At 40.2% G+C, this 23,912-nt stretch overlaps 1 protein-coding gene across 6 annotated transcripts in view; it reads right to left on the reverse strand.

The window, feature by feature from the left end:
• Skel (DM13 and DOMON_DOH domain-containing protein skeletor) overlaps window positions 1-23,912 on the reverse strand; it is a 174,227-nt gene that overhangs the window by 88,770 nt on the left and 61,545 nt on the right. For all 6 annotated transcript variants that reach the window (XM_067763747.1, XM_067763749.1, XM_067763750.1 and 3 more), the window contains exon 2: window positions 19,116-19,265. In XM_067763747.1, coding sequence (XP_067619848.1) covers window positions 19,116-19,265 — 150 coding nt within the window. The remainder of the gene's footprint in view (window positions 1-19,115; window positions 19,266-23,912) is intronic.

Consider the following 23,912-nt stretch of genomic DNA (forward strand, 5'->3'; position numbering starts at 1 on the left):
ATTCCAAATATCATTTCAATACTGAGTTAGAAGAAGCCGTTGAAGAAAGCGAAAATGAAGATTTTGATCGGGGAAGCAATTGCTCACTAGAAATATCAAGTCGAAATGAACCAAAAAACAAAAGAGGGCAGAAAAATTTAATTACACCCAAACAAGTATCAGTTCGTGATAAGCGTAAATTGCGTTGCTCACTAGAACGATCAAGTCGAAGAGTGGCAAAAACAAACGAGGGCAAACAAATTTTATTATACCCAAACTAGTATCAGTTCTTGACAGTTGTAAATTCAGCGATCGAAATGCAGTCAGAATACTAATAGCAGTATCTGACGCCCTTGGTGCAAATGTAAAAACTCTAACCGTAAACGGTAGTATCCGACGATGTCGTCTACAAAAGCGCAGATACATAATGAAGCAGCTAAAACGATCGTTTGAATCCAAAGCTATTACGTCAGTTACCGTTCACTGGGATGGGAAGTTGTTGCCTGCAACAGAAGGAGCAGGGAAAGTAGGCTTCCAACAATTATTTCCTGAGAAGATGGAGAACAACTACTCGGTGCTCCAGCAATTTCGAACGGAAGTGGAAAAGCACAAGCTTCTGTAGTATACGATTTACTTGCTAGGTGGAAAGTACACGACAAAGTTGAAGCGGGGTGTTGTGATACAACGGCGTCGAACACGGGCATGTTACAGGGAGCTTTTGGTTTCTTGGAACAAAAACTTGGTAAAAGCTTGTTGCATTTGCCGTGTCGTCACCATATATACGAAATAGTGTTACGCAGCGCTTTCGAAGCAAAAATACCCTTATCAAAAGGACCTAATGTTGAGATTTTTAAAAACTTTAGAGACGTCTGGTCCAATTTAGACAAACGAAATTTCAAAGCTGGAATTGAGGACGGCTTCGTCAGAACAGCAATACCTAATAAAGCTTGTAGATAGCTTCCATCACATTTTAGTATCAAGACAGCCTCGTGAAGACTATAAAGAATTTGTAGAAGTAGCACTTGTTTTTCTTAGTTTTTCTCCAAAGAGCTATACATTTTCAGCACCAGGCGCCTACCACCACGCTCGGTGGATGGCAAAGAGTATTTATACTCCAAAATTATATATCTTTCCAGAAGAGTACATATTGGAAAAAAAATTTGAAATAGCACTTCGGGATTTATGCATTTTTATAGTTAAAATTTATTTAGAGAATTGGATAAAAAAAAACAAAAATTGGATGCACGCCTCTAAATCCATAGCTGCCCCAGGCGCTGACTTCTTTTTTGTTAATGAGTTATACCAATACAAAAACTTTGACAAGGTGATAGGTGAAGCCACGTTCTCGAAGTTGAAAAATCATTTATGGTATCTCTCACCGGAAACAGTTTGCTTGGCACTATTTGATGAAAAAGTTTTAAAAGAAACAAAGCAAAAAATGGTTGCAGCTCTAGGAAAAGACAATTAATTTGTAAGAAAAAAGTACGACTTTGTAATAGGAAGTGGAGAAAGATCATTTGTAAGTAAAATCAGCTTAGAATTTTTCGATAGGTTTTGCATAAATAAGGAGTTTCTTCATTCAGACCCAAATTGTTGGGCAACTAACGAAAATTATATTAAAGCTGTTGATAGATTAAAAAATTTGAAAGTCGTAAACGATACGGCAGAGAGAGGAGTTAAACTTGTAGAAGAGTACAACAAAATCTTATCCAAAAACGAAGAGGACAAACAATACATATTACAGGTAGTCAAATGCTATAAAGAAAAATACCCAAACGCTACAAAGCAATCTTTATCACAACCATTGGATATTTAGAAATTTATTGTTTAATTATGATGTAAAATGAACGAACATGAATTTATTGTTATTTTATTTATAACTTGAAAACTCAATAAAAACAAATTATTCTGATTTTTGAGCCCCCATCGGTTAATCTGGATTTTCACCCCCCTACGACACGCCTTAGGCTTTTCCAATCGTAACCAAATTTTGTATGTGATATCTCCGACCATAGTGATATCTATTTCGAGTATTAGATAAAAAGAAAAATCACTTTTATTTTTTGAGTCTCCATAGAGAAATTTCAACTATGAGCCCCCTGCGACACGCCTAAACCATCTTCAATCGGGAAAAAAATTTTTGTGCGATATAGTTGACCGTGGTGCAACCCATCTAGGTGCTGAGACTGGAAAAAATACTACTTACATACGATTATAAGGACCACCCTAATGTATATAAATGATGATTGATGTCTTCATTACACAGGTGTAGCTTGCTTTAATGTTTTTCTTGTTGTGCCTTTATTTACTAACAGATTAGGTTAGGTTAGGTTGAACTGGCCGGTCCATGTGGACCTCACATAGACTGATTCAGTTCGTAGTTTTACCAGAAGTTTGTTTTAACGACCAAACTGAAAACCCCTATCAAAAACCAGGACCTATGTTATAAAATAACTCCGTCCTCTTGGCAAATACTAGAAGCTTCCTCGGACTTAAACCACTTGCTGCTTCTAGATCTGACAGCTGTATCACTCCTAAAAGCTGGAGTCCTCCAACCCGCACCTCCTACGTCTGCTATCACTGACCAAGCCTAATTTAAAGGCATGTGACGCCAGAAGGCAGTGCCCAGTCAGAATACCCGTCATGAGTCTACAGTCGTCTCTTTTTAATGATAGAAGCAACCTTGTTAGTCTAAGGTTGTAGGACCTACACATAATCTTCGACACTTTACAGCCCCGCGCTTGAACCCACGCCTTTCCGCTTGGTCGATCTTGTGCTCCTCTCGCCTTCGGTTATTCTCGCCCCGTCTAATCGGAACGTCTACGGAGCAAGCTTCAAGGGATGCGCCTTTTTTAGCTAGTTTCTCCTGTACAGTCACTCTTCCTAACTTAGGCCTGGTCCAACCTTGTATCTCTTTGTAAACAAGTCCATGTCCGTCTTATCCGCGTTGACTTTCAACCCGACATTAGATGCCCAGATATGAATATCCCGAAGCGCCCAATCAATCAAAGAACTAATCGTTGGAAGGCACTTTCCACTTATGACAATTGCAGCGTCATCTGTGTAAGCCGTAAGTTTTACGAGTCCCTCATCGAATCGCCTGAGCAGTTGGTTGATGACCAGCGTCCACAGCAGAGGTGATAGCACCCCTCCCTGCGGCGTGCCCCTGTCCACTGATTTCGTGGCCACGTACAATACCCATTGTGATATAATCTTCCTGCAATTTAACATGCAGCCGATCCATCTGATTAAGGCGGGATGTACTTTAATGTAATTAAGAACATCCATAATCGCCCATTTAGAAATATTATTGAAAGCACCGGCAAAGTCCAAGAAGACTCCTAGAGCATACTCATTATATTCCAGAGATTTCTTATTACCACCCTATGCAATGCGGTGTCTACCGACTTGCCTTTGGTGTACGCATGCTGTGTTGTGGAGAGCAGCTTTTCATCCACGTTGGGCTTTATGTACACATCTATCAGCCTCTCAAAGGTTTTGCGCAGAAATGATGTTAAGATAATGGGTCTATAGTCTTTGGGATAAACGTAATCGATCTTCCCCGCCTTTGGTAGGAAAGCTACACGAGCAGTTCTCCAAGAGTGCGGTACATGATTCAGCCTTATGCACCCATCGAATATTATTTTAAGCCATTCCACGACCGCCATACTTGAAAATTGTAGCATGGCCGGGAATATACCGTCTGGGCGCGGCGATTTAAACTTAGAAAACGTTTTCACTGCTCATTCGATCTTGGTATCGGTCACCAAGCCCGGTACTACCCGCTCCGTGATCGAAGTGTGAGTGATGTCTGCTGGCTCTTCTAAACCGTCTCCTGATGGGAAATGTGTGTCGAGAAGAACCTCAAGGGATTCCTCACTATTACGTGACCATTCCCCGTTCTCTTTCTTTATTAGTCCCTGGAAACTTTTTCATGAGATTCTCTTCGCCATGGAAATTTCACGCTTGTAGATCCTCAGTAGATCCCTGTACTCCTCCCGACACGCTTCGCTTTCCGCGGTCTTTGCGAGCTTAAACATTTCGTTTACCTGTCCTCTTAGAAGACTCAGCTCATTGCTCCACCATGGCGGCTTTGCTTTTCGTCTGAATCTTCTTAGAGGGCAAGCTTTGTTATACGCAGTCATAAGCGTTCTTGTTAGGAATTCATTCGACTCTTCCAGTTCCTCCACATTGGCAACATCTTTGGGTTGTCACAGCTGTGTTTCTACCTGTTTCTGGAATTTAGTCCAGTTCGTTGACCTAGGGTTTCTAAAGGTCCCTCCCTTCTCTACCATCTTTAGGGGGATGCTGAAACTGATATACGCATGGTCGGAGAAGGATTGTCTATCAAGAACCATCCAATCATAACTTGATATATCACGCTCGGAGCTCAATGTAATATCCAGAACATTGCTGGATGTTGGACCAATGTATGTAGGAGCATTTCGCCTGTTGGCTATCTACAAATTGGTTTGCAGGATGTAACAAAATAGAGATTCGCCTCTCTCGTTCGTATCTGCTCCTCCCCACGCATTGTGGTGCGCATTTGCATCTGCGCCTACGACCAACCGCCCTTTACGCCCTTCCTCCTGTAGCGCCCAATCAATCAAAGAACTAATCGTTGGAAGGCACTTTCCACTTATGACAATTGCAGCGTCATCTGTGTAAGCCGTAAGTTTTACGAGTCCCTCATCGAATCGCCTGAGCAGTTGGTTGATGACCAGCGTCCACAGCAGAGGTGATAGCACCCCTCCCTGCGGCGTGCCCCTGTCCACTGATTTCGTGGCCACGTACAATACCCATTGTGATATAATCTTCCTGCAATTTAACATGCAGCCGATCCATCTGATTAAGGCGGGATGTACTTTAATGTAATTAAGAACATCCATAATCGCCCATTTAGAAATATTATTGAAAGCACCGGCAAAGTCCAAGAAGACTCCTAGAGCATACTCATTATATTCCAGAGATTTCTTATTACCACCCTATGCAAAGCGGTGTCTACCGACTTGCCTTTGGTGTACGCATGCTGTGTTGTGGAGAGCAGCTTTTCATCCACGTTGGGCTTTATGTACACATCTATCAGCCTCTCAAAGGTTTTGCGCAGAAATGATGTTAAGATAATGGGTCTATAGTCTTTGGGATAAACGTAATCGATCTTCCCTGCCTTTGGTAGGAAAGCTACACGAGCAGTTCTCCAAGAGTGCGGTACATGATTCAGCCTTATGCACCCATCGAATATTATTTTAAGCCATTCCACGACCGCCATACTTGAAAGTTGTAGCATGGCCGGGAATATACCGTCTGGGCGCGGCGATTTAAACTTAGAAAACGTTTTCACTGCTCATTCGATCGTGGTATCGGTCACCAAGCCCGGTACTACCCGCTCCGTGATCGAAGTGTGAGTGATGTCTGCTGGCTCTTCTAAACCGTCTCCTGATGGGAAATGTGTGTCGAGAAGAACCTCAAGGGATTCCTCACTATTACGTGACCATTCCCCGTTCTCTTTCTTTATTAGTCCCTGGAAACTTTTTCATGAGATTCTCTTCGCCATGGAAATTTCACGCTTGTAGATCCTCAGTAGATCCCTGTACTCCTCCCGACACGCTTCGCTTTCCGCGGTCTTTGCGAGCTTAAACATTTCGTTTACCTGTCCTCTTAGAAGACTCAGCTCATTGCTCCACCATGGCGGCTTTGCTTTTCCTCTGAATCTTCTTAGAGGGCAAGCTTTGTTATACGCAGTCATAAGCGTTCTTGTTAGGAATTCATTCGACTCTTCCAGTTCCTCCACATTGGCAACATCTTTGGGTTGTCACAGCTGTGTTTCTACCTGTTTCTGGAATTTAGTCCAGTTCGTTGACCTAGGGTTTCTAAAGGTCCCTCCCTTCTCTACCATCTTTAGGGGATGCTGAAACTGATATACGCATGGTCGGAGAAGGATTGTCTATCAAGAACCATCCAATCATAACTTGATATATCACGCTCGGAGCTCAATGTAATATCCAGAACATTGCTGGATGTTGGACCAATGTTTGTAGGAGCATTTCGCCTGTTGGCTATCTACAAATTGGTTTGCAGGATGTAACAAAATAGAGATTCGCCTCTCTCGTTCGTATCTGCTCCTCCCCACGCATTGTGGTGCGCATTTGCATCTGCGCCTACGACCAACCGCCCTTGGCGCCCTTCCTCCTGTAGTAGCCTTTTGCACTCCATCGGTGGAACCTCCGCAGCATAGGCCATGTAGCAGGACGCCAGGATAAATGCCTGCTTATTCTTTTGCTCAACGGCCACCACTACGAGGTCCTCAGTAGTGTAATTAGGCAGCATATATGAATGCAGCTGTTTCCTTACCATTACTACAGCTCGCACCCGTCCTTCGGTTTGCGCGTAGTAAATGCCAAACACGCGCGAGCTAAGTCTAGAAACCTTTCCTCCCGATGAGAGCCATGGCTCCTGGATCAGCGCCACGTGTTCCCTGAACAGCTTAGTGATGCTAAAATTCGCCACAATGCCCTCCACCTAAGTCGGATCGTCCCGATCAGACAATTTTTCTGATGTAAACGCTGCCAGCCTTTCTAAATGAACCACTCTTCTATTTCATGCTTTCCCAATTGTTTGTATGCGGTAGATGACATCACTGATCGGCTTCACAACTTTGTACCGGCCTTCCCAACTACACTGAAATTTTGATGGAACACCTTTCCACCGGTGAGAGTTGTTTAACTGTTAAATAATAAGCGTGAGCTCAAAGCCGTCTGGCTACGTTGAATTCTATTTCATATCTAATTTTTTTAGGCTTCACAACTTTAGCATAGATATCATTATAATGTTAAAGAATGTATGTCTGGATGTATGTACATAAGTATGTACGTACGTACATAGTTATTGAAAAATTATAAAATACTAGCAGACCCGGCAGACACTGTTGTGCCCTAAATTTTGCCTATCTGCATACATTTTAATAAGCTTTTTCCGTCTAACTCTGCCCTACCCCTCTACACTTTTTCCTAATCTTTTTATTCACTCCTCCCTCCGTCTTTTTCGCTTCATCTTCATCTTCGCCTCATTATATCTCTTTCTCAGTCTCCTTCGCTCTTTTCTCTTCTCTCAAGTTTTTCTCCATCTTCTTCACCTCTTATTGCCAGTTGTTGTTGTTGTTGTTGTAGCAATGCTCGCCCCACCTAATAGCCGCGACCGATCACTACACTTTTTCCTAATCTTTTTATTCACTCCTCCCTCCGTCTTTTTCGCTTCATCTTCATCTTCGCCTCATTATATCTCTTTCTCAGTCTCCTTCGCTCTTTTCTCTTCTCTCAAGTTTTTCTCCATCTTCTTCACCTCTTATTGCCAGTTGTTGTTGTTGTTGTTGTAGCAATGCTCGCCCCACCTTATAGCCGCGACCGATCACAAATTGTCATCAATATCCTCTAACGGGAGTCCAAGGAAAATTGCCGTTTCAACAGGGGTGGACCATAAGGAAAGGGGTGTTAGAGGCGTTGGTTCCACATTACAATTAAAGAGATGGTTGGTGTCATGTGGGGACACATTGCAAGCGGGGCATACATTTTGTATGTCGGGGTTGATTCTGGATAGGTAAGAGTTTAACCTGTTACAGTATCCAGAACGAAGTTGAGCAAGAGTGACACGCGTTTCCCTGGGGAGTATGCGTTCCTCTTCCGCGAGTTCTGGATATTTTTCTTCAAGTACTGGATTAACCGGGCAATTCCCGACATACAGGTCCGACGCCTGTCTATGGAGTTCACCAAGGACCTGCTTGTGTTTTTTCGCTTCATACGGCTGGGTTCTCAGGTGCCGTATTTCCTCAAAATGCTTACGGAGATGACTCCTTAGGCCCCTAGGCGGTGCTGGTTCGTCAATCAGATGTCTGTTGGCATGCCCAGGTTTCTGGGTATTCAACAGAAACTGTTTGGTCAGCATCTCATTTCTCTCCCTGATGGGGAGTATTCTCGCCTCATTATGCAGATGGTGTTCTGGGGACAGCCCGTGGCGATTCTGAGAGCAGTATTTTGGCAGGCCTGTAGTTTCGTCCAGTGGGTAGTTTTTAGGCTTGGTGACCATATGGGTGACGCGTAGCACGTAATCGGCTGGCTAATTGCTTATTGCCAGTCGCAGAGGGTGGTATGAATTTGGTCCAGTCCCATTCCGAGTCTCAGTCCCAGCCCCACTCCGAGTCTCAATCTCAGTCCCAGTCCTAGTCCCAGTCCCAGGTCGTCTCTGGTATACTTCCCGGAAAAAAGCATCGTAAATACTAATATAGGCAAATTTATATACGAAATTTCAGGCAAATCGAATAGGGCGTATGTAAATAGGTATGTGGGTATTATTAATTCTTGTCTTTATTTCCGCTTCGCGTGCATATTTATCAGTTTTGCCAGGTTGATGCGAGTGAATCGAATATCACAATGAACTTTAGAGCTCTCAGCAACAGCTTTCATTTGATGCCCATAATATAAAAACACATTCTAGGGGTATCCGGGTCCATGTTTTGGCCTATATCTCGAGACCCTAGTCGATCAGCGGTGTAATACTTACTCTGTATTATAGCACACATAAACAGCTTCAATTTGATACCCATAATATAAAAACACATTCTAGGTGTATCCGGGTCAATTTTTTGGTCTATATCTCGAGACCATAGTCACCCAGCGTGGTAAAACTTACTATGTACTAAAGCATACATCTAAAGCATACAGCTTCAGTTTGATACCCATAATGTAAAAACACATTCTAGGTGTATCCGGGTGGCTGCCATAAAAAGCATACGCACAGGGTACAGTGGCACGAAGTCGGCACTTATAAGCCTTACAGCGGATGATGCCAAGGCGGTTCTTAATACGCAAAGAATCCGGGTAGGATGGGTTTCCTGCCGAATTAGAGAGCTCAAGCAAGAAAAACGCTGTTATAGGTGCTGGGGCTACGGGCATATAGCTCAGAAATGTAAGGAGACTGTAGATAGGTCTAGCCTATGCAGGAAATGCGGCCAGGAAGGTCATAAGGCTGCAAGTTGCGAAAATGCACCGAAATGCGCGCTATGTGGGGGACAACATTCAGCAGGCAGTTTTAAATGCCCACAACGAGAGGGCAGCGAAATGACTGTCTCATGAGGGTATTGCAGCTCAATTTAAACCATTGCGAGGCAGCCCAAGAGCTATTATCCCAAACAGTCTATGAAGGAGGATATGACATAGTGGTACTCTCTGAACAATACAAAAATCGCCAGGAGCAGGGTTGGCTCTCAGATTCAGCAGGGAAAGCCTCAATTTGGGCACCAGGGAAATTTCTCCCACAGGAAATTATGACGCCAACGGTAGCAGGATTCACGTGGGCAAAAATCAACGGTATATACGTCTTCAGTTGCTATGCCCCTCCGAGCATGACCATCGCCGAGTTCGAAGACATGATATACGGGATCACCATTGAAGCACGAGGTAAACACCCGCTTTTAGTGTGTGGAGACTTCAATGCATGGTCATCTGTGTGGGGAAGTAGACGAACCAACGAAAGAGGGAGAGTTCTCCTCGAAAGTCTTACTTCTTTGAGGCTAGAACTCCTAAATGAACCAGGGATATATACCTTCGATACAGGTACCAGACGATCCATTATAGATCTCACCTTCGCTAGCAGCGAAATAGCAAGACGAGCAAAATGGTCCATAAGCAACGTCTACACACACAGCGACCATAAAGCTATTAGCGTAGAGCTGCTCGAAACTCCACGAACGGTAGCAGCAAGACATCGACAAAGTAGGAAATGGAAACAGCACCTTTTCGACCCACAAATATTTGACATTATCTGGAAGGACGCCATAGTACGAGAATCGCATGCGGAAGACCAGTCGGTTCAAATCACTAAGTTGCTATGTATGGCATGTGATGCTGCCATGCCCAGAAGTCGCGGAAAAGCACAGCGCACTCCGGTATATTGGTGGAATGACGAAATTGCGGAAGAGCGTAGAAAATGCCACAAAGCACGAAGAATAGCGCAGAGGGCACGCTCATCACCACGATATGCAGAGCTACACAGCACCTATGTCGCACAAAGAAAGGCACTTAAAAATGCCATAAAAAAGAGCAAGAAGTTATGCTTTAGGGAACTGCTGGATAATGTCGACCTAGATCCTTGGGGATCAGCCTACAGAACTGTGATGGCCAAAGTTAAAGGACCGATATCACAGCAACCTACGTGCCCGATACTGATGAATATTATTGTTGAAACACTTTTCCCGGCGCAAGATCGCTGGACTTATCCAAGCGAGGATCTAGAAAGTACGGAAATTCCGCAAATTACAGACGAATTACCGACGAAGTACCAAACATAGCCCTTAAAGCCGCGATTACAACTAGGGCTACATTATTTACTGATCTTTTTAATGCCTGTATGCAAGAAGGCGTGTTCCCTCGCCCGTGGAAACGACAAAGACTTGTCCTATTGCTGAAACGTGGTAAACAGCCGGACCAACCATCCTCATATAGGCCACTTTGTATGCTGGATTCCCTAGGGAAGATTTTCGAGCGTATAATTAGTGAGCGCCTACAGCTGACTCTAGAAAGACCAGGTGGCTTATCGAATAGTCAATATGGATTTCGCAAATCAAGATCCACCGTAGATGCAATACAAACAGTCGTCAATATAGCTAGAGAAGCTATCTCTGGAGGCCAAAATAAAAGGAAGTTCTGTGCACTGATTATGTTGGACATCAAGAATGCTTTTAACACTGCGAACTGGATGCAGATAATGGCAGCGCTGCAAAGCTTCGGCACTCCAGCTTACTTACGCAGAATTATAGGTAGCTATCTTAAAGACAGAGTACTTCTTTTTGACACGGATCAAGGAGCTAAAGGGTACAAAATCACAGGAGGCGTCCCACAGGGATCTGTTCTCGGTCCAACGCTTTGGAATGTAATGTATGACGGGGTGCTAAAGATTGATCTACCAGAAAACACGCAAATTGTGGGATATGCTGATGATATTGCAGTGGTAGTAGTGGCCAAGAAACTGGACCTGCTTCAAGCATTATGTAATGACGCCGTAGCAAGAATAAAGGAATGGCTGACCAATACAGGACTGGAGTTGGCTAGCCAAAAGACGGAAGTGTTATTAGTAAGCTCCAAACGGTCGGCGAACGAGTTAGTCTTAACTGTCGGGGATCATCAAATCACCTCAAAGGATTCCTTAAAATACTTAGGAGTGCACATTGACTCTAAGTTAACTTTCAAAGAGCACTTCAGAGCGGTGGGGGAGAAAATTACCAAAGTTAATGGATCACTTATGCGAATAATGCCTAACATTGGTGGTCCGAGCGAAGCTATACGTCAGCTATTGTCCACAGTAACCAGCTCAATAATACTATACGCAGCACCAGTGTGGTATGGATCTAAACAGACCCATCAAAAATATATATTAGCAGCGTACCGACTTGCTTCTTTAAGAATAGCAAGTGCTTATCGGACGGTGTCCGACGACGCGATCCTGGTTCTAACCCGGAAAATCCCAGTGGACTTACTGGCAAGCGAAATGGCCGATCTGTATAACACTAATATCGAGCGACCATCTGAAGAAGACAAGAAAAGAGCAAGGACACAAACAATAGCTAAGTGGCAAGAACGGTGGGAGGCCTCGAGTAAAGGGCGTTGTACTTTCACACTAGTTTGGAACGTAGCTCAATGGAATGAGCGGAAGCACGGCGAACTGAACTACCATCTCACGCAAATAATGAGTGGACATGGCGGTTTCAAAGAGTATTTATGGAAGCGTAGGATAGAGGAAGATCCTCATTGCCCAATGTGTACCACAGAGTTAGAAAACGCAGAACACGTCATGTTCTACTGCCCCCGTTTCCACGAAGAAAGACTCACCTTGCATGGAGTCTTTGGGGAGGAACCTACCACGAGAAATTTAGTTTCACATATTTGCAGCAGGAAAGAATGCTGGACTGCAGTGAGCAAAATGGCATTTATAGTAATGACACGCCTGATGGATGTTGAGAGGGAGCGCAGAGAAATGCGCATGCGAAGCAGTGGTGATTAAATGGACACTCAGAGCAAATAGCGGGAACCTGGACGCAGGGACAACAGTAGGCTCTTAAAAAATGAGAAATATGGAACGCCACCCTGAAGTAATGCGAAAGTGGTGCCGGGGTGGGCGACGGTTCCAGAACGGGGCTGTTTTTTAGTCTACGGACACACGGTTGCTGCGACGGCAGCAATTATGGTGCATTAGGCATTTTTCAGCCTCCCCGCAAAAAAAAAAAAAAAAAAAAAAGGTGTATCCGGGTTCACGTTTTGGGCTACATCTCGAGACCCTAGTCACCAATAGGTATGAAAACTACCCTGTACTAAAGCACTTATCAGCAGCTTCAATTTGATACCCACTATGTAAAAACTTTGTCTAGGCGTTCACGGGCCCACGTTTGGCCTATATCTCCAGACCCTAGTCATCCAGGGGTATGAAAATTATCCTCTACTAAATCACTCATCAACAGCTTTCATTTGTTATCCATATTGTATAAACACATTCTAGGGGTACCTGGGCCCACGTTTTGGCCTATATTTCGAGACCCTAGTCGCCCAGGGGTATGAAAATTATCCTCCACTAAATCACTCATCAACAGCTTTCATTTGATATCCATATTGTATAAACACATTCTAAGTGTATCCGGGTCCACGTTTTGGCCTACATATCGAGACCTTAGTCACCCAGCGGCATAAAACTTACTCTGTACTAAAGCACACATCAACAGCTTCAATTTGATACCCATAATGTAAAAACACATTCTAGGGGTACCCGCGTCCACGTTTTGGGCTATATCTCGAGACCCTAGCCTCTGTAACGACAGCCTGTCTCCATACTGGCTCGAATGAGTGGCAGTGTGTATATGTGTCTAGGTATTCATGTGTTTTGTGTCCAGGTCCGTGCCTTAGCCGCAATGTTGCCACTAATCTAATGACATCACGTATTGACAACATTGTACCTACAGTGAGCACAATGTTGCAGCGGAAATGAGATATTGCGCGTTGGCATCATGTTGTTATCAGCAGTCACCATGTTGCTAACAGCCTAGCAGCATTGACGAATGCCATGTACCTATGTGTTTGTTTTGTTCTAGTGTGTATGGGGATGTGTAATTGTAAAGGGCTATGAGCGTGTGAATGCATCAGCGGTCAAGGCACCAACCAAATGTATATGCGTAGGTGTTCGTTTTGTGGAGCGGTAAGCGTGTGAATGTATGAGGGCATGATTGCCTGAACGTATCGATGAAAAATAGGCCGAAAAGAAAGTTTGGTATGTATATGTAGGAATTTTCCGTTTCTGGGTAACGTTTCTTACCACGGCGGTGGCTACAAGAAGGGGAAAACTGAGTCAACGAGTCTTGTTTCTACAGTGCCCAGTGCAGTGTGTAGTGAAAAATTACAAGTGAAGTGCGCGTTTCCAACCGTAAATAACAAAGTGCATAGTCGCTAGTAGTGCGCGAATCAGCCCGTTTTCTAAAGAAAATTGCGCGCGTCGAAAAGTTTCTGCGGTATGTGCAAAGAGCTGGAAGCAGTTGTGAAAAAATTACAATTTACAAGAGGTAAGATAATATACTTTTTTTTAGGCATGCTTGCCGGGAGCTGTGGCGTCAACCTTGCCTATCTCCCAAGCAAGCCAAAATAAAACGTGCACAATAAAACGTGACATATACACCCTACATGCAAATATATGTATGTAGATGAGTATATGGCTACGCAAACATGAAATCCTTAGGTTGCCGTGTATATGTAGATGTACATAGACACACGTCTATCTTTGAATCCTCTTAATAGATTTTTGTTCACATTTCTTTACAGGACGCATCAAGCGTTATTTTCCTTTGGAAACGACCCACTGAGCACGCTACATTGGCTAAATACCGCCCGGCAACAATTACTACGCACTACACTACATTTGTAATTTGGTGGCGCACACCACAACAACAACCACTACAGCACCTTTTTTATTGGCAATATACGGCCGCAACAACCGCAACAGCATCTTTTTTTCATTGGCGACGCACCGCCCTACAACAACGTTTATATTAGCGGCGTAACGCCAACATCAACTACATCATACTGGTGATATTCCGGCCAACAACAATTAACACGCATCCAAAAGCACTATATTACAAGTTTATTTTACCGGCGCACACAACACCAACAACAACAACAAATTCTTCAAAAACACAATAAAATTTTCAACATCGATAGCAATTTTCACCGGCGGCATTGGGCCGCAACAACAACAGCCACTACACCATATACAACAAAAAAAATACAAGACGATTTTTGGGCAAAGTGGACAATAGAGAAAAACACAAGCTTTTATATATTATTACCATTATTATTCAAATATTGTCATAAGGGGCATAATTAGCTGGTAGGAAGCGGGCAAAAATGAGCATTATATTTCCGGGCCCAACCATTGTTCAGTCAAAAATACATAATTTTTGAGTTCACGTTAATATTACATTTCAGGAGTTCATGGTGGCACATCTGCCTCCATCTCTTTTTCTTTTTGTTCATTTTATTTTTTGTTTGGCTTGACATTTCATTTTTTGTATCTTTTGGGTGCCTTCAGCACTAATGTATTCCTGGGCAAAAGTTATATGGTGAAAATATCACAGCGACACCTTGCATCACTTTTCTTTCAATTTATATCGCTACTTAGAAAAATGTTGCAAATAGGTGTAAAGTGTAAACAGTTAAGACGCACGCCTTTATCAAATGTGTGCACCTTTAAGAATTGTGTGCCATAGCTGCCGTTCCTGGCACTTTCGTATTGAAAGTGGTAATTCAAAAATGATTTGATACGTTGGTACGTTATTTTTGATTTTGGATCCTACATGAAAATAAATGATATATGTACGTAAGAAGATGTTAATGTAAATTTTATGTATTTTCTTGATCTTGAAAAATAAAAAATGGTAAATAACCATTTGTGAAACAATTTTTTTGGTACTCCCAAACAATTTTTTTGGTACGTTGTTTGGTACGAAGAAAAATATGTGAGCGGCAGTACTGGTTGCATTGAAAAAGTTTAGATTTATATCACTTCTTACAAAAATCTTGCAAATAGTGAAGGGGTGTAAAACAACCAAAGCCGCATGAATAATAACAACCAAGCTCGTACTATTTGCTAAAATATTGATAAATTGAAGATTTTCCAAATTTTTTTTGCTGTAAATGAACAGTCAGTCCGATCAAAATTAAGGAAAGAAAAAATTTTTTAAATAGGTAAAACCGTTTTTGAGTAATAGCTAAAATATTTTTTAATTGAAGTTTTTTAAATAAATTTTTTTGTCGTAAATGATCCCTGAATCAGATCGAAAATAATAGAAAAAAAAAAATTATTGAAATCAGTGTAGCCCTTTTTCAGTTTTGAACGACCTAACGCACACAAATTCATTTATATATGGGGTATTCCATCCCATTTCGACAAATTTTGAACCCGACCCCTTTAGAATTTGCTGAAAGTTTTTCTTCTTTTTCTAGCTTACGAAAGACGTTTTTCAGAATTTTTTCAAATTTTTTCATCCAACTCAAAAAAAGTTATGAATTTAAAAAAAACACCGTTTTTGTTTTCAAAATGCTATAACTTTTTCAAAAATTGACGGTTTGGGATCTTTTTTTTTTAACTTTGTTTTTAAATGTACTTTTCGGAAAAAATACAAAAAAATGTTTAAAGTTTTTTTTTTTATTTTTTTTTTCGAAATTTTTCGAATTTCGCCATTTTGTTTTTTTTCTCATAAAAAACTTCAATCAATTCTGCAATCATCCCCACTAATCCCGGAGTGGGCCGATTTTTTTTTTATTTTTTTTTATTTAATTGAAAAAAAAAAATTTCAAAAATAAAATTTTTTTTTTATCAATTTTATTTATATAACAAAAAAATGTAAGAAAATGATTTTTAAATATAATTTTCTTTATATATTATGGTAATCTACGATTAAAATAATCAGGATTAATGACTGACACAGTAAACATGTAAGTTTTCTAAAAATAATGTAACATATATAAAGAAAAGAATACTTAAAAATCATTTTCTTACATTTTTTTTTGTTATATAAATAAAATTGATAAAAAAAATATTTTTATTTTTGAAAATTTTTTTTCAATCAAATAAAAAAACATATAAAAAGAAATCGGCCCACTCCGGGATTAGTGGGGATGATTGCAGAATTGATTGAAGTTTTTTATGAGTAAAAAAAAAAAATGGCGAAATTCGAAAAATATCGAAAAACTGAAAAATTCAAAAAAAACTAAAAAAAGAAAAACTTTCAGCCAATTCTAAAGGGTTCGGGTTCAAAATTGGTCGAAATGGGATGGAATTCCCCATATATATATATATTCAAGGCGACGAACACTTTTATATATAATTTAGTACCTATTTTACTTAAATCGTATTTATTTCAAATATTGCAGCGTTGATTAAAAGCTTTTCAGTACTATAACAAAGCTAATACATTGTAATAACTAACAAGATTTGAATAAAAAAAAATTTCAATAAATTTATGGGCGTGGCATATTATTAAAAAGCCCATACGTTAAATGACGAACACTTTTGTCTATATGTGTATGTGTATCTCTTCTTTAAACTATACCCAAATAGCAAAAACTCCATAGATTTACATTTTGCGGCGTTACGAAGTAAGCCGGGTACTTGCTAGTTAATAAATCACTAAGTGAGATATCTTCTGCATAGACCTCAAAATTTCAAAGTGATTGGATCACCTGATTTGTAATTGCCTATCGCTGTCTCATTGTGTATCACTGAGGATAGGCGCCGCCATATTGAACACCCTGTCAAAACGCTAAAAAGTAGCCATATTGAACATCCTGTCAAGCAGTTGACAGATAAGATATCCCACTTAGTCATCATTCACAATGTAATAAATAACAAGCAAGGAAGGCTAAGTTCGGGTGTAACCGAACATTACATACTCAGCTGAGAGCTTTGGAGACAAAATAAGGGAAAATTACCATGTAGGAAAATAAACCTAGGGTAATCCTGGAATGTGTTTGTATGACATGGGTATCAAATGGAAGGTATTAAAGAGTATTTTAAAAGGGATTGGGCAATAGTTCTATCGGTGAACGCCATTTCGGGATATCGCCATAAAGGTGGACCAGGGGTGACCCTAGAATTTGTTTGAACGATATGGGTATCAAATGAAAGGTGTTAATGAGTATTTTAAAAAGGAGTGGGCCTTAGTTCTATAGGTGGACGCCTTTTCGAGATATTGCCATAAAGGTGGACTAGGGGTGCCTCTAGAATGTGTTTGTACGATATGGAGATCAAATTAAAAGTGTTAATGCTTATTTTAAAAGGGAGTGGGCCTTAGTTCTCTAGGTGGACGCCTTTTCGAGATATCGCCATAAAGGTAGACCAGGGGTGACTCTATAATGTGTTTGTACGATATGGGTATCACATTAAAGGTGTTAATGCTTATTTTAAATGGGAGTGGGCCTTAGTTCTCTAGGTGGACGCCTTTTCGAGATATCGCCATAAAGGTAGATCAGGGGTGACTCTATAATGTGTGTTGTACGATATGGATAACAAAAGAATAAAAAAATAAATGTAAGGCGTGATAACCTCCGAAGAGATCTAAGGCCGAGCTTCTCCTCCAATTTGCGTCGTGCTCCTTTTGATTTTCCCTAACAAATCGGCCGGACGGGACCTTTATGTTTTATGCCGACTCCGAACGGAATTTGCAAGGCAGATGAGTTTTCACTGAGAGCTTTTCATGGCAAAAATACACTCGGAGCGCTTTGCCAAACACTGCCGAGGGGCGACCCCGCTTAGAAAAATGTTCTTCTAATTGAAAAACCTTATTTCTAAAATTATGATGTTGCTTTGTCCGGGGTGTGAACCCAGAGCATACGGTGTGGTAGGCGGAGCACGCTACCATCACACCACGGTGGCCGCCTAAGGTATTAATGATGGTTTTAAAAGGGAGTGGACCTTAGTTTTATATGTGAAGGCGTTTTCGAGATATCGAACAAAATGTGTACCAGGGTAACCCAGAACATCATCTGTTGGGTACCGCTAATTTATTTATATATGTAATACCATGTACAGTATTCCTGCCAAGATTCCAAGGGCTTTTGATTTCGCCCTGCAGAACTTTTGCATTTTCTTCTACTTAATATGGTAGGTGTCACACTCTAAAGTCATATTTTGCGTCAATAAACCAATCCAATTACCATGTTTCATCCATTTTTTCGTATTTGGTATAGAATTATGGCATTTTTTTAATTTTTCGCAATTTTCGATATCGAAAAAGTGGGCGTGGTCATAGTCGGATTTCGGGCATTTTTTATACCAAGATAAAGTTAGTTCAGATAAGTACGTGAACTAAGTTTAGTGAAGATATATCGATTTTTGCTCAACTTATCGTGTTAACGGCCGAGCGGAAGGACAGACGGTCGACTGTGTATAAAAACTGGGCGTGGCTTCAACCGATTTCGCCCATTTTCACAGAAAAGAGTTACCGTCATAGAATCTATGCCCCTACCGAATTTTACAAGGATAGGTAAGGTAAATTTTTGTTCGACTTATGGCGTGAAAAGTATTCTAGACAAATTAAATGAAAAAGGGCGGAGCCACGCCCATTTTGAGATTTTCTTTTATTTTTGTATTTTGTTGCACCATATCATTGAATGTTGACGTAATTTACTTATATGTATACTGTAAAGATATTCAATTTTTTGTTAAAATTTTACTTTAAAAAAATTTTTTTTTGTAAGTGGGCGTGTTCTTCATCCGATTTTGCTAATTTTTATTTAGCACATATATAGTGATAGTGGTAACGTTCCTGCCAAATTTCATCATGATATCTTCAACGACTGCCAAATTACAGCTTGCAAAACTTTTAAATTACCTTCTTTTGAAAGTGGGCGGTGCCACGCCCATTGTCCAAAATTTTACTAATTTTCTATTCTGCGTCAAGGGTTGGCACGACTTGGTTATGAATTTTTCTAGGAAAAGACCACAAAAACTAAATGGTATTTGCTTAGCTTAGCTGAAAACTGTTACACAGGTAACATTAGTAGTAGTAGTTTATGAAATACACACATATGTACATATGTATATACATTTACCTGGTGCTTCACCATCATAGTTGAAGTTTTTTATGAAAATCGTGCGTGAATCCACTGCATAAACATCTCCTGAAACACCGTGATGCAACCGTGTTAATGGTCCAATCTTTGTTCCATAATACGGGAATGAAGCATTTGTTGTTGAAAAAACTACAAAAAATATAACAATTGTTTTTGTTTTATCGGCCTATTAATAAATTATTCAAGTTTCGAAACGAGCTCAAGGCCAGAACAATAATTTTTTGTAATGATTATTGTTTTTTTTTTTTAATTTTTCAATAAATGAAAAATTTTATTTTGTTATTGGAATAGTAAGTAGAACATCCTGCCGTAGCTGCGCAGATAGATCCATTTCGAAGGGTGCTAAGCCTTCATCATCAGTACACTTTAGGCACGCTTCGCTAACTATTTAGCTATACAGCGGTAGTTTGTTTTGACTGATAAATTGCTACTTCTATTCCTCTTTACCAACTATATTAAATCAGCGTTGCGCCATTTGTTGCAAGACACTGATAATGTTAGATTTGTTTATTGTCAATTACTTTGTTTGACATTTCCCAGTGCTCTTGGTTTATTAACAATTGTTTTTGTTACTATTCCAATAACAAAATAAAATTTTTCAATTATAGGAACCATACTGGCTGATAGCTATTTCAACCCTGCCAAAGATCTCTTCAGATGCCTTTGTATTTTTAAATTAGAAATTATACTCTCCCCGAGTGAGATTCGAACTCGAATCGTCAAATTTCTAACACCGCAGACCCACCATTAGGCTATCACTGCGTCTGTATGTATGTGACTTAACTACAGTGTTTCCCGTTAATAATTTTTGTTATTTTTATTTCATTTTATTTGCTTGGTGCAGTAGAGCTGAATAATTCTGATTCTATGTGGTACTATGTGCACAAGGCTTTTTGTGTTGTTGCTTTTGGTAACTGTCACCTGAACTCTGGGTTGGTTATGATCTTTGATTTAATCGTCTATTCATTTTTAACATTCGTAAGTTTAATGAGTTCGAGACGTATTCACAATAATTTCTTTTTAACACACTTATATTAGCTTCACTAAACTTTCTACGTTTTCTATGCTTTCTATAGATAGATAATACCCTAACTATTTAATTAAAAATTAAATACTATTTATTTACAACAGTACTCGGCAGACTTTGTTCTACCCGAAAATTGGTTTGCCTACATTTAAAAAGTGAGCCTCTCTTCCCATCTTCACTCTTTATCCCATTATTTCCTACTTTTTCTTCCTCATACATGGTATTACTATACCAACTATTGAATACCTGCTTCAGATGACCAGCCGATTTCCTTACCATCGTTTTTATAAACCACTCAATGTTTGATCCTCGTCTTTCATTCGTATCTTCATCTTCTTCCCTTCTCTTGCTTCCATTCCTTCCTATTTTCTCCTCGCACTTTCTTCATTATTATCCCCATTTCCCTTTTCCGCTTTATTTTATCTCCATCACTTTCTATATCTCCCCCTCGCCTTCTTTTTTTTCTACCGATGGCTTTTCGCAAAACTCTCGCTTGTCCCTTCGCTCTTCTTCTTAACAGCCGACCGTTGCTAAAACCCTCACTTAAATATCAAATTTGATACCCATATTGTCAAAACACATTTTTAGCCATTCTGGTTCACATTTTATAAAGTTACGATCTACTTCTCGCTAAAAAGTGTATCCAATATTAAGTTAGTCACGAAGTACCCATGTACCAAATTTCAAGCAATATGCATCATCAATTATTTCCTTTTTGAATAGGTCAGTCTCTGGTTCAGTTTCCGAAAAGAAAGGTTTCTTAAATAATAATTAGCTAGTCAAGGTAGTACCCCTGTACATAGTTTAAAGCAAATCGCACCATAAATTAGATTTTTTGGAAGATTTCGGTCCATAACCCACCTCCCGGAAAGAAGTTCTCCCAATTAATAACCGATCAAAGGAAGTACACATGTACCGAACTTCAAGAAAATATTTCGATGAAGTATTGTTTTTGAATAACAGGCCTGCTAATGGTTCATTTCCCGGAAAGATAGGAAAGAAAACGGACAAAATTGTGAATCTAAAGTATCCTCAGATCTCCTTGAACACATTCACAAAATTTCATCAAAATCGGTCCAGTGGTTTAGGAGGATTACGGAGGAGTTCCTCTCCATGTCCTTCTGCCTTTCGCTACTCTCTCCCACCCTGTACATCGTCCTTTCCCTTTACCTCTCCGTCCATCTACCCCCGTCCCGCGCATTTAGCCCTTCTTCTCTGTGCTCCCGTCGAGCTTCCTTTACCGCATCTTTTGTCGCCTTAATAATGCAAATCATGGAGGAGGGGAATTTGATGATGCTAGCGTACTCCGCCTACCACACCGGGTTCACTCCCCACGAAAAGCAACATCAAAATATTAGAAACAAGTTTTTTTAATAAGAAGAAACATTTAATTCATACAAATGGCGAATGCTTTAAAAAAAGCGTTTACAATAGTAAACAGCCTCGATCACCTGTTTAATCGCTGTTCGATCAAAGAGGATAAATTATGATAAGAGACGTCACTCGTTACTCGCAGCCATTTACTCGATGTTTTCTAAGAGGTAGTCGCTGGTTTTTTTGGGCGAGATGTGCATAAAATGTCTTCTATACTTTTTCGTGGGGTATCTGTGTTTATTTTTCCGACTGTACTTAATTAAGTAATTGATTCTCTTTCCAAAAAGCACAGTTGCACAAGGTGCCTACACCGCATGGATAAATGCGAGACAATTCAAAAATGTCCCTCATAGAAAACATTCGGCATCAATTTTTTTATTTCCAGCAAGTTACTCGCCACTCGTAGCAGACTGGTGTCTCTTATTATATTTATCCTCTTTGGTTCGATTACTTAAATCATTTGCTGCATAGCATTTTTCAAACACTTTTGTAGACGACTGGTATATTGTATTATTTCCTTAATGTTTGCTTAACTAGCTGCTCATATTTTACCTTTTAACTAGATTTTAGAAATGAATATTAAAATGTAGGCTGATTTGAAACACATTTAAAAGCAAACCTGATTTGAAACACAAATGGGCAATTCGTGGCACTTCAATTTAATAATCGCGAGCAAATAACCAACCTTTCTTCCATTCTCTGGCAATTCGCGACAGCCATTCTCCCTCTCAGCTATTATTTGACAGGTAGGTATGGCAATCAGTGTTGCCATTTTAGCTTTTTTCAAGCTAGATTTAGCTTTTTCTCCGTTTAGCTTGAAAAGTTGGAATTTAGCTTTAAACTTTTTATCAGCTTTAGCATGAAAAGTTGGAATTTAACTTTAAACTTTTTATCAGCCTTTTTCAGATATTTTTTTAGCTCTTTTTAGCTTTTTTCAAAATTTTAGAATCCAATTTTAAGAACATGAATTTGGACTAGATGTTAAAAAATTCCAAGGGCTAACTAATCAACAAATAATGCTGGCATTATGGTAGGCAACCCCAGCGGGTTAGGGGGTCAGAATATTCCAGCGGTAGGTATGCCTGTCGTAAGAGGAGACTAAAATACCAGATTCAAGGGGCTGTGTAGCGCAACCCTTCACGTTGCCAGTGCAACGCACCTATTGGGTGGGGTGAAGCACTGCTACAACAAAAACAACAACAACTATGCGCCATTGTATTGGTGGCTTCGACGGAAAAGAGAAATATGAAGAAATTTTATAATCACCATCAATTGGCGCTTAACCGCCTAGTCTTAACATCTATACCTGTTTTAACATGACTGGCTGACTAACTGACACCAGTGGCGAACACCAAGCGAAATCAAGTTTTCAACCAAGACCTCTGATGTTTCCAAATGCTTTTTCTATCCAATTCAGAAAAGGCAGAACTTACAGAAGAAACTTCTGCCTACAAAACTGTATATCTTAGAAAAAAAATTTGTGTTCAATCCCACGAGTATTTCTTGGCCAAACAGGTGTTTAAAAGTGCATTATCTTTCAGCACGTTATTGTAGAAATAAAAAAGAGGGAGGAACCAAATATCATAATGTATAATTCGCTTGTCACACACGTAGAGCAATGTACTTTTATTTAATGATTTTAACGTTTCCAAGATGGCTATGAAAAAATTTGCGAATAATCAAAATTAATCACCCTTATCGCGAGTTTTATATTCACCCGAAAATATTCACAGTTTTTGTTCACCCTATCGCAGAGGGTGGCGGAACAATTTTTCGTGTTCGAAAAAGAAAAGTGAACATTGGAACATAATAAATTAAAGAAAATTTGTAAAAAACGTTTATATTTTATTATCAACGCCATTTTGTCTTTTTAGCTTTTTTCAAAATTTTAGAATTCAATTTTAAGAACATGAATTTGGACTAGATGTTAAAAAATTCCAAGGGCTAACTAATCAACAAATAATGCTGGCATTATGGTAGGCAACCCCAGCGGGTTAGTGGGTCAGAATATTCCAGCGGTAGGTATGCCTGTCGTAAGAGGAGACTAAAATACCAGATTCAAGGGGCTGTGTAGCGCAACCCTTCACGTTGCCAGTGCAATATATAGCTTCTCCAAACCCAATTGTCAACCTCACCTATCCGCGGCGAATCCTGTTTCACTAACAGACGAGGCTCTGGCGACCCCAAGCTCCTCATGGAACTTGGGGTGGGGAGGGAGGGGATGGCCTGAAGATTTAATGTGGCTACATAAATCGTTGCCGAGATGGTCGAGCTAGCACCTTAATGGTGCTGTGGTACCGGAGCGTACCGGATCTGTATCCGGAAAAGGACCATTACATCGATACAATTATGGTAGGAAGAAATAGAGGTGTAGT

Source organism: Eurosta solidaginis, chromosome 1, assembly GCF_040869045.1.
Source record: "Eurosta solidaginis isolate ZX-2024a chromosome 1, ASM4086904v1, whole genome shotgun sequence".
NCBI classification, from domain to species: domain Eukaryota; kingdom Metazoa; phylum Arthropoda; class Insecta; order Diptera; family Tephritidae; genus Eurosta; species Eurosta solidaginis.